The sequence below is a fragment of the Rhinopithecus bieti genome, unplaced genomic scaffold (assembly GCF_001698545.2).
Source record: "Rhinopithecus bieti isolate Rb0 unplaced genomic scaffold, ASM169854v2 scaffold_35950, whole genome shotgun sequence".
In the NCBI taxonomy this organism is placed as follows: Eukaryota; Metazoa; Chordata; class Mammalia; order Primates; family Cercopithecidae; genus Rhinopithecus; species Rhinopithecus bieti.
Window position 1 is genome coordinate 1,001,294 of NW_016815506.1, and position 15,193 is coordinate 1,016,486.

Sequence of the window (15,193 nt, forward strand, 5' to 3'; positions counted from 1 at the left end):
CCCGCCTCGGCCTCCCAAAGTGCTGGGATTACAGGCTTGAGCCACCGCGCCCGGCCTCCGGACTATATTTAAGGCCAAAATAACATGAAAGAAGTATAGAGGTAAAACTGCTCCCTTGGTAGTTCACTTTATCAGTGATCGAACAGAGCTGAGAAGGCAGCTTATTCATGATGATGATATTAGCTGACAATATTAACTGATGATATTATTTATTCATCAATAAATATTTAATGTCTGCCATGTGCTAGTCACTATGGATTCAAAGATAAGGCAACTCAGACAATTTTCTGCTTTACGGAGCTTACAGTCAGCAAAACAACTATGGGACTGGCCCCTCTGCTCAGGAGGTAAATTCTTTAGGCTTTTTGCTCTGTAGTAAGCCATTGCCTACCCTAGCCTTTATCTTTCTATCAATTTGGATATAAATGCATTTATGATGCTCTTCTGTTGAAGAATTAGAACTTCCTCAGCTGAGAAACTTTAAAAAGGAATCCATTGTAGGGCTCTGGAGAAACCATAGCTTCTTTTTATTCTTCCCTTCTCCAGTAAGAATATGTCAGTTCCCTGGGTGCTCATACATATTACCCCTTTCTCTCTTACATATTATAGGTAAACATATTATTAGTTTACAGGGTCTTTTTCTCCAAATTGTTTTAGGAAGCTAGATAAGCTTTACTTAGGGGCTTTCTTAACCATTTCTCCCCCCTTGTGTTCTCTTACCCTTAAAAGTGAATATTTTTCTACCATTTTTCTTTGTTGTCAAACCTATACAGCAATTTCAGAAGGTACGTGAGAATAGCAAGAGATAAAAGTTGTTTTATAGTAAGCAATGGCTTACTACAGAGCAAAAAGCCTAAAGAATTTGGCCGGGCGCGGTGGCTCAAGCCTGTAATCCCAGCACTTTGGGAGGCCGAGACGGGCAGATCACGAGGTCAGGAGATCGAGACCATCCTGACTAACACGGTGAAACCCCGTCTCTACTAAAAAATACAAAAAACCTAGCAGGGCGAGGTGGTGGGCGCCTGTAGTCCCAGCTACTCGGGAGGCTGAGGCAGGAGAATGGCGTAAACCCGGGAGGCGGAGCTTGCAGTGAGCTGAGATCCGGCCACTGCACTCCAGCCTGGGCGACAGAGCGAGACTCCGTCTAAAAAAAAAAAAAAAAAAGAATTTACCTCCTGTTCAGAGGGACCAGCCCCACAGTGGTTTTGCTGACTGTAAGCTCCATAAAGGCAGAAAAGTTGTTTTCTTCTGAGCCATATCTTCTTTTCTAAGAATTTTTTCAGGCCTTGTAGTAAGTTTATTATTGACTAAGTCATATTTTTAAACTATAGCTAAGACCTTAGTATTAAAACCAAGATGGTAACTATGGTAGCAAACCAATAGCCTATTTTTTTTTCTTTCTTTCTTTTTTTCTTTCTGAGAGGGAGTTTCACTCTTGTTGCCCAGGCTGGAGTGCAATGGGCGATCTCAGCTCACCGCAACCTCCACCTCCTGAGTAACTGGGATTACAGGCATGCACCACCACGCCCAGCTAATTTTGTATTTTTAGTAGAGGCAGGGTTTCTCTGTGTTGGTCAGGCTGGTCTCGAACTCCTCGAACTCTCGCTCTCAGGTGGATCCACCCGCCTGAGCCTCCCAAAGTGCTGGAATTACAGACGTGAGCCACCTCGCCTGGGTTTTTCTTTTTTTTCTCTTTTTTTGAGACAGAGTCTCGCTCTGTCATCCAGGCTGGAGTGCAGTGGTGCGAGCTCGTCTCACTGCAAGCTTTGCCTCCTCCCGGGTTCACGCCATTCTCCTGCCTCAGCCTCCCTAGAAGCTGGGACTACAAGCACACACCACCATGCCCAGCTAATTTCTGTATTTTTAGTAGAGACAGGGTTTTGCCACGTTGGCCAAGATGGTCCCGGTCTCTTGAGCTCATGATCCGCTAGCCGCAGCCTCCCAAAGTGCTGACATTACAGGCCTGAGCTACCATGGCCAGCCTTTTTTTTTTTTGAGACAGAATTTTGTTCTGTCACCCAAGCTGGAGTGCAATGGTGTAATCTTGGCTCACTGCAACCTTCGCCTTCCCGGTTCAAGCGATTCTTCTGCCTCAGCCTCCCATATAGGTGGGATTACAGGCATGCGCCACCAAGCCCGGCTAATTTTTGTATTTTTAGTAGAGACGGGGTTTTGCCATATTGGCCAGGCTGATCTTGAACTCCTGACCTCAAGTGAACCATCTGCCTCAGCCTCCCAAAGTGCTAGGATTACAGGCATGAGCCACTGCACTCTGCCTCGGCTAATTTTTGTATTTTTTGTAGAGATGGGGTCTTGCTATATTGCTCAGGTTGATCTCAAACTCATGGGTTCAAGCAGTTGTCTCACCTCAGCCTCCCAAAGTGCTGGGATTACAGATGTGAGCCACTGTGCCTGGACCAGTATATTATTATTATTGCAGAACTAGTAATTAAATGGAAATTTCTTTTCTTTTTTTTTTTGAGACGGAGTCTCCCTCTGTCGCCCAGGCTGGAGTGCAGTGGCCGGATCTCAGCTCACTGCAAGCTCCGCCTCCCAGGTTTATGCCATTCTCCTGCCTCAGCCTCCCGAGTAGCTGGGACTACAGGTGCCCGCCACCTTGCCCCGCTAGTTTTTTTTTTTTTGTATTTTTTTAGTAGAGACGGGGTTTCACGAGGTTAGCCAGGTTGGTCTTGATCTCCTGACCTCGTGATCTGCCTGTCTCGGCCTCCCAAAGTGCTGGGATTACAGGATTGAGCCACCGCGCCCGGCCTTAAATGGCAATTTCAAAGTGATTCTTTTTTAAATTTATTTAACTTTTATTTTAAGTTCATGGGTACATGTGCAGGTTTGTTATATAGGTAATCTTGTGTTATGGGGGTTTGTTTTACAAATTATTTTGTCACCCAGTTATTAAGCCTAGTAACCTATTAGTTATTTTTCCTGTTCTTCTCCCTCCTCTCACTCTCCGCCCTTGGACAGACCCCAGTGTGTATTGTTCCCCTTAATGTAAATATATGTTCTCATCATTTAGTTCCTACTTATAAGTGAGAACATGCGGTATTTGGTTTTCTGTTCCTGTGTGAGTTTGCTAAGGATAATGGCCTCCAGCTCCAACCATGTTCCTGCAAAGGACAGGATCTCATTCTTTTTTATGGTTGCATAGTATTACATGTGTATATGTACAACCTTTTCTTTATTCAGTCTACCATTGATGGGCATTTTCGTTGATTTCATGTCTTTACTATTGTGAATAGTGCTTCAGCGAACATACATACATGCTTGTGTCTTTATGATAGAATGATTTCTATTCCTTTGGGTATATACCCAGCAATGGGATTGCTGGGCTAAATTATATTTCTGGTGCTTGCTTCGGCAGTACATATACTAAATTATATTTCTGTTTTTAGGTCTTTGAGGAATCACTACATTGTCTTCCACAATGGTTGAACTAATTTGCACTTCCACCAACAGTGTATAAGTGTTCCCTTTTTTCCATAACCTCATAACCTCACCAGCATCTGTTAGTTTTTTAATGCTAGCCATTCTGACTGTTGTGAGATGGTATCCCACTGTGGTTTTGAGTTGCATTTTTTTGAGGGTGCGGGGGAACGGAGTCTCGCCCTGTCACGCAGGCTGGAGTGCAGTGGCATGATCTCGGCTCACTGCAACCAAGCGATTCTCCTGCCTCAGCCTCCTGAGTAGCTGGGATTACAGGTGAGTGCCACTACACCTGGCTAATTTTTTTTTTCCTGCATTTTTAGTAGAGACGGGGTTTCACCACATTAGTCAGCTGGTCTCGAAGTCCTGACCTCGTGATCCACCTGCCTCGGCCTCCCAAAGTGCTGGGATTATAGGCACGAACCACCACGCCTGGCCTGCATTTCTTTCTTTTTTTTTAAACGCTGTGTCACCCAGGCTGGAGTGCAGTGGCGCGATCTCAGCTCACTGCAAATTCCGCCTCCCAGGTTCATGCCATTCTCCTGCCTCAGCCTCCTGAGTAGCTGGGACTACAGGCGTCCACCACCATGCCAGGCTAATTTTTTTGTATTTTTAGTAGAGATGGGGTTTCACCATGTTAGCCAGGATGGTCTCGATCTCCTGACTTCATGATCCACCCGCCTTGGCCTCCCAAAGTGCTGGGATTACAGGTGTGAGCCACCACGCCCAGCCTACAGAGTGTTATCTGGGAAATCCTAATGTAAGTGCTGGCAAAAAGAGGGAGAAAGGAATAGGAAATATAAAGGATGTATTAAAAGCTACAACAGGATTTTTAAGTCTTTGGGCTATCTCAGAATGTGGTATTGGATTTCTTCTTCTGTGCTAAAATATGGAGCTAAGGAACAAACTATGTGTGTCCAAGTGAGTGCACATTTGTGATTATATATAGTTTGGAATCATTTTTTCAAGAGGGCCAGGATCTTCCTCACTCTCCAACATGTAAATGTATAATCCTTCTACCTCTTCCTCATGTCTCTCTGCAGCCATATGTGTCATTGGCTCAGCAGATGGCACCACCTAGCCCAAGCAACAGTACACCTAACAGCAGTAGTGGAAGCAATGGAAATGACCAGCTGAGCAAAACCAACCTATACATCCGAGGATTGCAACCAGGCACTACTGACCAAGATCTTGTCAAGCTGTGTCAACCGTAAGTTGGAGTGCATGTGGGTAGGCTTCCAGGGACAGTATAGATTTGGTTTTGAGACAGGGTCTCGTTATGTTGTCCAGGCTAGTCTTGAACTCCTGGGCTCAAGTGATCCTTCTGCCTCAGTAGCTGGGATTACAGACGCATGCCACCACCCCTGGCCTTGCCAGCTCACTTATCCTAAAAGGCAATGGCATTTTGTTTCTACTCCATAGACACATAGAAACAAAAGACACATAGCATTTTGTTTCTACTCCAGAGACTCAGTAGCCTCTCTCTTAAAAAATTCTACCTGCTACTGGCCGGGTATGGTGGCTCACGCCTGTAATCCCAGCACTTTGGGAGGCCAAGGCAGGCGGATCACGAGGTCAGGAGATCAGGACTATCCTGGCTAACATGGTGAAACCCCGTCTCTACTAAAAATACAAAAAAATTAGCCAGGCGTGGTGGTGGGCGCCTGTAGTCCCAGCTACTTAGGAGGCTGAGGCAGGAGGATGGTGTGAACCAAGGAGGCAGAGCTTGCTGTGTGCCGAGATCATGCCACTGCACTCCAGCCTGGGCAATAGAGTGAGATTCCATCTCAAAAAAAAAAAAATAAATAAAAATTCTACCTGCTACTGATATATAATTATAAAGCTTTTATGTGTTTCTTTAAGGAAAGCCAGTGTGGGACGGGCCTTTAAAGCCTCATATCCAGCTTTCTTTCCAGCACCTCACCCAACCTGATGGTCTTAGTGGAAAGTTGCTGTCCTTACACCTTGAATAGAAAAGTTTAGTATCTCTATAGATGTTAATTAGAAGGCATGAGAGAGCTGGCAGTGGGGATGGAAGAAAGTGGGACTCGCCAATCAAATCATGTACTTCGGAGACTTTCTGCTGCTGGAGATATTCCTTGGGAATGGAGACCTCAAATTAGCAGATAAAGAAGGTGGAGATAGAAGCAATTGCTGTGCATCTACCCCATGAAGACCCCTCAGAGTTCTTTTTAGTAGATTTGAATCATGGAATTGCCCAATTAGGAATGTTGGAAAAATGACAAGAGTGCACAGATGTCCAGCTCAAAAAATAATAAACAATAAAAAATAAAGTCTGGTGTATATCTAAAACTGGTCCTTGGGCTGAGCATGGTGGCTCACACCTGTAATCCTAGCACCTTGGGAGACCAAGGCAGGAGGATTGCTTGAGCTCAGGAGTTCAAAACCAGGCTGGACAACATAGTGAGACCTTGTCTCTATAAAAGATATAGTAAAAATATATATTTAAAAAAAATTGTTAACTGGTCTGTTATCTCAGCTTACCTTGCTAGAAAGGTATGTAAGTGGAACTAAGGGGACTGTCTTGGACTGGTAATTTTTGAGAGGTGGGAATTGGCAGATATGTTGGTTTATGAGGGAGGGAAAGAGTATCATATCAATCTAGGTCCTTGATTTCTAAATTTTGTTTCTTGTACTAAATATAATGTGCTACAGAAATTCTCTCACATCACAAGACAGAGAAGAATCTTTTTTTTTTTTTTAAGACTGAGTCTCAGCCTCCCAAGTAGCTGAGATTACAGGCACACACCACCAGACCTAGCTAATTTTTTTGTGTGTGTGTGTGTTTTTTTTTTTTTGCTAGAGATGGGGTTTTACCATGTTGGCCAGGCTGGTCTCAAACTCCTGACCTCAGGTGATCTGCCCACCTCGGCCTCCCAAAGTGCTGGGATTACAGGTGTGAGCCACTGCACCCTGCTTACAGAAGAATCTTGATTAGACTTTACCATATATTCGTTCCTCAGTATCTGTGGGAGATTTGTTCCAGGACCTCCTCTGTCCCCCTGCATGGATACCAAAATTCACCGAGTTCATATCCCTACCCATTTTTTTTGAGACAGGATCTTGTTCTGTCACCAAGGCTGGAGTGCAGTGGTGTAATCACAACTAACCATAGCCTCCAGGGCTCAAGCAATCCTCCCACCTCAGCCTCGTGAGTAGCTAGGACTACAGGTACACGCCACCATGCTTGGCTAATTTTTTGTATATTTTACAGAGATGAGATTTCATTGTGTTGCCCAGGCTGGTCTCAAACTCATGGGCTCAGTCATTCCTCTTGCCTTGGCCTCCCCAAAAGCTGGAATTATAGACATGGGCCACTGAGCCTGGCCTCAAGTCCCTTAGATAAACTGGTGTAGTGGCCAAGCACAATGGCTCACACCTGTAATTCCAACACTTTGGGAGGCCAAGATGGGTGGATCACCTGAGGTCAGGAGTTCGAGACCAGCCTGGCCAACATGGTGAAACCCCGTCTCTACTAAAACTACAAAAATTAGCTGGGCGTGATGGTGGGCACCTGTAGTCCCGGCTACTCAGGAGGCTGAGGCAGGAGAATCGCTTGAACCCAGAAGGCAGAGGTTGCAGTAAGCCGAGATCACGCCACTGCACTTCAGCCTGGGTGACAGAGCAAGACTTTGTCTCAAACATAATCAAAATAAAATAAAATTGTGTAGTATTTGCATGTAACCTATGCACATGCTCCTATATACATCAAAATTATCTCCAGATTACATATGATACCTAATACAATACCAATGCCATGTAAATAAGTGTTATACTGTATTGTTTAGGGAATAATGACAAGAAAAAAGTCTGCATATGTTCAGTACAGATGCAACCATCCTTTTTTAAAAAATATATTTTAACTGATTTTAGGTTAAGGGGTACATGTGCAGATTTGTTCTATAGGTAAACTCGGAACTCAGGTATTTGGTGTATAGATTATTTCATCACCTGGGTACTAAGCATAGTACCCAACAGTTATTAATTTAGTTTTTTTTCCCTGAACCTCTCTTAGAAGAAAGGCCATTTTTTTTTTCCTGCATATTTTCAATCCATGGCTGGTTCAATCCACAAGTGGGAAACCCACAGATACAGAGTGATTTTTATTTTGCCGTTCTGAACAATTGCCTTATTTTTTGCTGAGTCTGAAGCATAAGTATAGTCAAGGGCAGCATGTAGGATTGAAGTAAGGAGCCCAAAAGGGGACTGTGGAGAGGCAGGAGTGAGGCAGGGATGAAAGAGGTGCCATAGGAGTCCTGACGAGGAGACTGAGCAGAGCAGGTGGGTAGAGCCCTCTGTCTGCTGTGAGCAGGGAGTTAAGCCTTTCTAGGAAGGATGTTTCTCATGCGTAGAAGGACTTCCTGCCTTTGTCCCAGTTGTCTCTCCCTGGGTTGTAGAGGAAGTAAATATTGCTGGATCCTAAAGTCTGGTATGTGGGAAGGAGAGGCGTGGAGTCTAGGACTGGAACTCCTGGTTCTCAGAGGGGCTCCTTCAAGGAAGCAACAGCAGTGACCCAGCTGTTGCCAGCTGCAGTGGAAATTCTGAGCTCAAAGTCTCAGCTGCTAGACCACAGCAAGCTCCACCCTGGGGCCTTCATAGGGATAGCAGCACTTGTGTCCTCGGCCCCACAGTCAGACTTCTCAGGAGTCCCTCCCCTTGCCTAAACTTGGGAATGAATCCGAGTATGTAGCCTGGAAGGGCTAGGGTAGCCACATCCATCCTCACCCTCCTTTTAATGTTTTCTGTTCCCAGCTTCCAGGGCATTGCTTGGCTTATTCTGTCTAATCCTTTGGATCACAGAAGTTCCACTAAAAAAGTCAGTGAGATGCTGCCAAGGAGTGAAAACAAATCAGTCATCATATGTTCTTTAGGGATGGAAGGAGAGATGGGAAAATTGCTTGTTTGGGGTATTGTTCTCAAATTCAGTCCCTGCCAACTATGTTCAGTTAGCTCTTGTACTTCTGACTTTGTTAGTGATTTCTGTTCTGTCTCTTTAATAGTTTCACCCTCCTGGAGTGGAATGTAGAGGCTTTTTTCTAGTGGAACACCTCTAATACAATCCCTGATCTGTGATACACTACTACTGAAGTTTTAGAAGTTCCATGTGACTCTGCTACCAGAGTATAATTTTCAAAAAGTTGAAAAAAACAACTGTCAGGCTGGGCACAGTGTGTCATACCTGTAATCCCAGCTGTTTGGGAGACTGAGGCAGGTGGATCACTTGAAGTCAGGAGTTCAAGACCAGCCTGACCAACATGGTGAAACCCTGTCTCTACTAAAAATACCAAATTAGCTGGGTGTGGTGGCGCATGCCTGTAATCCCAGCTACTCGAGAAGCTGAGGCAGGAGACTCGCTTGAACCGGGGAGGTGGAGGTTGCAGTGAGCCAAGATCGTGCCACTGCACTCCAGCCTGGGCAACAAGTGCGAAACTCTGTTTTGAAAAATGAAAAGAAAACACAACTGTCATGCAAATATAAAATGAACAAGTGTCAAAGATTTTTATAACTCATTAATGAGGGAACCAACCAGCAGGATGGCAAAATGAGTTCAAAGAACATTTGAGGAACTATAGGAAATGAAGAAAGAATATTGGAGTAAGATTGCTACATTAGATAAAAACTGGTTTATGTCCTATAGGATAGTAAAGCCACTAACCTTTGCAATTATTTTTTCTACTGTACAGAAATAATTTGCATTTTACTGGACAAAATCTATAACTTGGCCAAGTGTGGTGGCTCACACCTGTAATCCCAGCACTTTGGGAGGCTGAGGCAGGTGGATCACCTGAGGTCAGGAGTTTGAGACCAGCCTGGCCAATATGGTGAAACCTCGTCTCTACTAAAAATGTAAAAATTAGCTGGGTGTGGTGGTGTGCACCTATAATCCCAGCTACTTGGGAGGCTGAGGCAGGAGAATCGCTTGAACCCGGGAGGCGGAGGGTGCAGTGAGCTGAGATCGCGCCATTGCATTCCAGCCTGGGCAACAAGAGCAAAACTCTGTCTCAAAGAAGAAGAAGGAGAAGGAGAAAGAGAAGGAGGAAAAGAAGGAAAGAAGAAAAGAAAAGAAGAAGGAGGAGGAGGAGGAGGAAGAAGGAGGAAGAAGAAAGAAGAAAGAAGAAGAAAGGATATGCAGCCCTTTGGCCTTATCACCAAAATTTAGACTTTTTTTGTTTATAAGATGATTTTCTTAGAGCTGGGCATGGTGGCTGTCAGCTGTAATCCCAGCACTTTTGGAGGCCAAGGCAGCAGGATTGCTTGAGGCCAGGAATTAAAGACCAGCCTGGGCAGCATAGTAAGATCCTATCTCTACAAATAATTTTTTAAATTAGGCGGACATTGTGGTGCACATCTTTGGTCCCAGCTATTCAGGAGGCTGAGGCAGGAGAATTGCTTGAGCCCAGGAGTTCGAGGCTGCAGTGAACCATGTTCACACCACTGCACTCCAGCCTGGGCAACAGAGCCAGACCCTGACGCACACACACACACACAAAATTTTTTTTAATACTACAGTTCCCACTCCCCTCCCTAACACTCTCAAATCTTGACAGTGAGAAATAGAAGTCTTAGAGTAAGGCAAAGAGAGGTATTATAGTTGAGGTTCCTTGAGTATAATAAAATAGCAATTAAAATTTTAAGTGCTTACCATGTGGTAGACATTAATGATTTGTGTTTATTCATTTCACATTCCTAACAATCCTATCTCCATTTTACAGATGATGAGGCTGAGACACCAAAAGGTTAAATGACTTGTTCAAGATCACACATAACTAAAATGTGGCAGAACCAGCATTTGAACCAAAGCAATTTGGCTCAGGTTGACCTTCAGTTAAAGGGGTCAGTGGAGGGGTGATGGGAATAGGGTATCAGAGAAGAACAATGTCTATAGTTTTTTCATAGGATCCGTGGTGTTTTCCAAAAGAAAATAAGTAATAGCAAGGATTCTTTTTAGTCCTCAGGGAATTCCAGCCAGCGCTCTGCCTCTACACACTCTTTTGTGTGGACATTGCCAAGCTTCTTTCCCCAAAAGACAGTCGTCTCTTTCCAACTAGGGTGTGAGTCTTAGCTGGGAAAGAAGAGAGAAATGTGTTGGTATTATAAGGACTACAGTTACCGTATTTCTTTTAGGTACCTTTGGGGAGGATGCGTTTATATTAAGTGTGGCATTTTTAACCCATTTCTTTCTTTTCTTTTTTTGAGATGGAGTCTCGCTCTGTCATCCAGGCTGGAATGCAGTGGTGCCATCTTGGCTCACTGTAACTTCTACCTCCCAGGTTCAAGCAATTCTCCTGCCTCAGCCTCCCAAGTAGCTGGGACTACTGGCATGATGCCCAGCTAATTTTTGTATTTTTAGTAGAGGTGAGGCTTCATGATGTTGGGCCAGGCTGGCCTCAAACTCCTGACCTCAAGTGATCCTCCAGCCTCAGCCTCCCAAAATTCTGGGATTACAGGTGTGAGCTACTGCACCCGGCTCCCATTTCTTTTTTATTTTTATTAAGGCTTGAGTAGGAAAAGTTGGACCATGGAAAGGGCATGGATTTGTCGAGATGTCTGAATCTCTGTCCTATTCTTAGTCTCTGCCCCCAGATTATTACTTTGCATTTTCCTCTCCCTTAGATATGGCAAGATTGTTTCCACTAAGGCCATACTGGACAAGACCACAAACAAATGCAAAGGTGAGAGAACAACTGTCCTTGGTGATGGAGAGCACCAGTAAGTGAGGCCATCCCTTGCCACTGCCCTTTAGTGCTGAGATTCCTGAGTCCACAGTGTCAGCGAGGAGTCCCTGAAATTTTTAGGCTTAAAAGATTAGGAGATATTTAGATTATTTGGTGACCAAATAGCTAGAGCTGAAAATGCTGTTTAGGGCCCCAAGGCCAGAAGACTGTACAAAACACCTTTGAGTCTACTGAGCTTATTCTGGACTTTGTATTTCCCTGGATGAAGTGGTAGAAGTGGGTGAGATTTCCTTCTGCTTAGCAAAGCCATGTAAATGCCTTTTTTTGGGAGTGTTTTGGTGGGTGTTATTTTCTGAGGGTGAGTAGTCTTATTGGGGTTTTGAGCAGTTCTAGATAGAACTGGAAGAGTGGAAGGAAGAGAAAGGCCTATAGGTTGGGCTGGTGAGGGACTTCGTCCAGCAGGTGGCTGGTGGTCTGCTCTGGAGAGACTGCATTCCCCACATGCCTAGCATTTCTGGGGTATAGCAAGAAAAGAGAGGAGCGAATTCTTTTAGAGGTATAGGGGGGCTTCGGGTTATTAGAAGAGCCTAGTTCCTGAAACCTCAGATTTCTTAAGGGGGAGGGAGAAAGGCAGGGACACCAGAATAGCTCATTGCCTTGGCATTCTTAGCCACAAACTAGATCACATCTCAGGGTTTGAGGAGCATGTGGATAACTACCTGAAACCTCTCAGTAGCTCTTTCTCCCTCCCATTTCTGTTACATGGATCATAACCCTTCCTCTGTCTCCTGAAAAGCCTGGACCTCCCTGTGTTCCTTACACCTCCCACTTCCGAGTGATGATGCTGTTTCTCTGTTCCAGGCTATGGCTTTGTAGATTTTGACAGCCCTTCAGCAGCACAGAAAGCTGTAACAGCACTGAAGGCCAGTGGTGTACAGGCACAGATGGCAAAGGTAAGGGTACTACCCCATGTCTGTTCCTCCAAGGGGTTTGTGGTTAGCACCAAAGTTCCAGTTCTAAGGTTTCCAGAGGGCTTGCGAACCATGAAATTGAGTGGGCAAGGGCTATCCACAGTGCTTTCTAGACAGTCCATGAGCACCCCTGGCTGCTGGAGGAAGATGTATTCAAAGTCTGTGGCAGGTAGCTCTACCAGCTCTGTTCCTCTCACCAAGTTATTGGCAGCAAGAAAGGTAAGGCGGCCTCTTCCAGTACTCCTGCTGCTTCCCTATTTTCCCTGTATTATGCACCCTGGCCCCACTTCCCTACCAGACAGTTTGTGATGGTTTTGCAGCATTCTCTAAACAAGTCAGTTGTGCAACTCAGAATTTCAGAACAATGCTCTCCACCTCCCAATGTTGTTCCCCATAGGGGCTGGGTAGTGGGCTGGGGAGGCAGGAGGGAAGCCACATCAAGGGAGGAAACTGTCCCTTCTCAGATCTGTCTGAAACTGTTGTCTTCACCTAGACTACTAGAAATCTAGAAGCTTTTCTCTCACTTCTTCTGTTAGGTGGGATTGTCCCCTTGCCTTTCTATTTAATTTTATTTATTTATTTATTTATTTAGAGACAGAGTCTCCCTCTGTTGCCCAGGCTGGAGTGCAGTGGCGCAATCTCGGCTTACTGCAAGCTCCGCCTCCTGGGTTCATACCATTCTCCTGCCTCAGCCTCCCAAGTAGCTGGAATTACAGGCACCCACCACCACGCCTGGCTAATTTTTTGTATTTTTAGTAGAGACAGGGTTTCACCGTGTTAGCCAGGATGGTCTAGATCTCCTGACTTTGTGATCCACCCACCTCGGCCTCCCAGAGTGCTGGGATTACAGGCATGAGCCACCGTGCCTGGTCATCCCTTTGCCTTTCTGAAGCTGTTATGAGTGTTATACGTAGAGCTTGTGAGGCAGGCCTGCTAGACACCTTTTCTGTAATAGTTAAAGAAAAAGAAAACAAAAGGAAAAGGCAGAAGAGGATTAAGGTTGCTGGTGACCACCACTGTTTAGGGCAGTGTGACTGCTTAAATTCTTAAAAATACAACTATTGGATGATATTGCCATTTTGCACCTTCTGTCCCCTGAAAAGGCTCTCCTACCTCTTCTTCCAGGAGGAAAACCCTCTGGCAAAAGCTCAAAGGTTTAGGAGCCTTCAGGGTCCTAGGAGACTGTAGCTTTCAGGGCTCCATGGTGACCCAGTGAACTCCACATCTGGCTCTTTCCCTGTTCCCTTCTCCCCTCTTCCTGCTCTTCCTCCATCAGGTAGTGAACAGGCATTCCTACTTAGAGGATTCTGCGTGGCCTGGCCAGAAAAGAAGTGGGGAGGGACTGCTCAAACAAGCCAGCCAAGGAGCAAGGCAGTCTGAGGGAATCCAGCCTCGGGCACCACACTGGCTGCTGGGGAGAGCGGGAATGCTGCTCTGCCTGTTTCTAAAAGAGACAGCCAAACACCATTTATGACTTGTATGATGGGCTTGTATAGTACTAGAAATATTAAATCTGCGCTTTTCCCTCCTGGAACTCAATATACAACCCGTGGTAGTGGGACTGGGTGTTAACAAATAGAATAATCTCTGTTTATGTGGGACCGTTCCTATAGTCTCTTTTCTGAAATGTCATTTGTGAGGAGGGCTGAGGGTGGGAGAGGGATAAGAGATGTGAGCCTCATTTTCTCATTATTATTTCCATAGCAACAGGAACAGGACCCCACAAATTTATACATCTCAAACCTCCCACTGTCAATGGATGAGCAGGAACTGGAGGGGATGCTGAAGCCCTTTGGCCAGGTTATCTCTACCCGTATCCTTCGAGATACCAGTGGGACCAGCAGAGGTGTTGGCTTTGCAAGGTGAGGATGGCAGGAGTGGGGAAATGATGAGGTTAATAACAAATGTCACTTAGGGGTCACCAGAAAACAAAATCTGTGCCTTTCCCACACAAGGTCAAAATACTATACTATTATTAAAAAATACTTGATGGTAAGTCAAAAGTTCATTTTAGGCCAGGCGGTGGCTTACACCTGTAATCCCAGCAGTTTGGGAGGCCAAGGCAGGCACATCACCTGAGGTCAGGAGTTTGAGACCAGCCTGGCCAACATGATGAAACCCCATCTCTACTAAAAATACAAAAATTAGCTGGATGTGGTGGCGCATGCCTGTAATCCCAGCTACTTGGGAGGCTGAGGCAGGAGAATTGCTTGAACCCAGGAGGCGGAGGTTGCAGTGAGCTGAGATCGTGCCACTGCACTCCAGCCTGGGGAACAGAGTGAGACTCTGTCTCTAAAAAAAAAAAAAAAAAAAAAAAAAAGTTCATTTTATTATAGGTTACAATACTCAAAAACCCATTAGCCCCTACCTAAAAAAATTTTTTAATAAAGATGGGGTCTTGCTGTGTTGCCCAGGCTGCTCTTGAACATCTGGGCTCAAGTGATCCTCCTGCCTCAGCCACATAAGCAGTTGGGATTACAGGCATGAGCCACCACACTCGGCTGAGCTCCCTACTACTTCCTGCTACGATAGGCTTTGTTCCTTTAATCCAGACCCAAACAGAGTAAAAAATTCTGTATATTCTTATAGTTTCCTTAGTATTTCTCATCTTGTCTCATTTAATCTTTACAACAGCCCCATGAGATAAATATTCTCCATCTTATGGATGAGGAAAGTGAACTCTTCAGTATGAATTGATTTGCCCAGGGTCTTACAGGAGTGGGTGTTAGAGCAGAGCCCTGATCCTTCTGGCTTTGAGATCAGTAGGATGAAGTTGATCTTCCTTTTCAGATCTCTATTCTAGAACAATTCTGCATCTGTGATATCAGAGCTTTGTGAGCCTTCGTTGACTCTCTGAGGTGGAGATTGATTCAGATAAGGAAATTTCCCAAAGTCTTCCCTATACCTGCAGTTTTCCTGGGTGCCCTTCTTTGGGCTCTGGTATCTGCCCTCACTGTCGCAGGGCATCAGCCTCCCTTAGCCCACTTAAGAAATGTCTCTGCTTTTATTTATTTTAAGATTTTATTTGAAAGGATTCTCTTTTGACTTTTTTTTTTTTTTTTTTTTTTTTTTTTTTTTTTTTTTTTT

The 15,193-nt window shown here is 44.9% G+C and overlaps 1 protein-coding gene across 4 annotated transcripts in view; it reads left to right on the forward strand.

Annotated features, from left to right (window-relative positions):
* The window catches only part of RBMS2 (RNA binding motif single stranded interacting protein 2), a 73,553-nt gene that overhangs the window by 38,920 nt on the left and 19,440 nt on the right, over positions 1-15,193 (forward strand). For 3 of the 4 annotated variants that reach the window (XM_017853369.1, XM_017853368.1, XM_017853370.1), the window contains 4 exons: positions 4,482-4,648; positions 11,074-11,132; positions 11,997-12,088; positions 13,811-13,968. In XM_017853369.1, the coding sequence (XP_017708858.1) occupies positions 4,482-4,648; positions 11,074-11,132; positions 11,997-12,088; positions 13,811-13,968 (476 nt within the window). Of the gene's footprint in view, positions 1-4,481; positions 4,649-10,172; positions 10,294-11,073; positions 11,133-11,996; positions 12,089-13,810; positions 13,969-15,193 lie in introns of all 4 variants that reach the window. The other variant, XM_017853371.1, reaches the window with a different exon arrangement.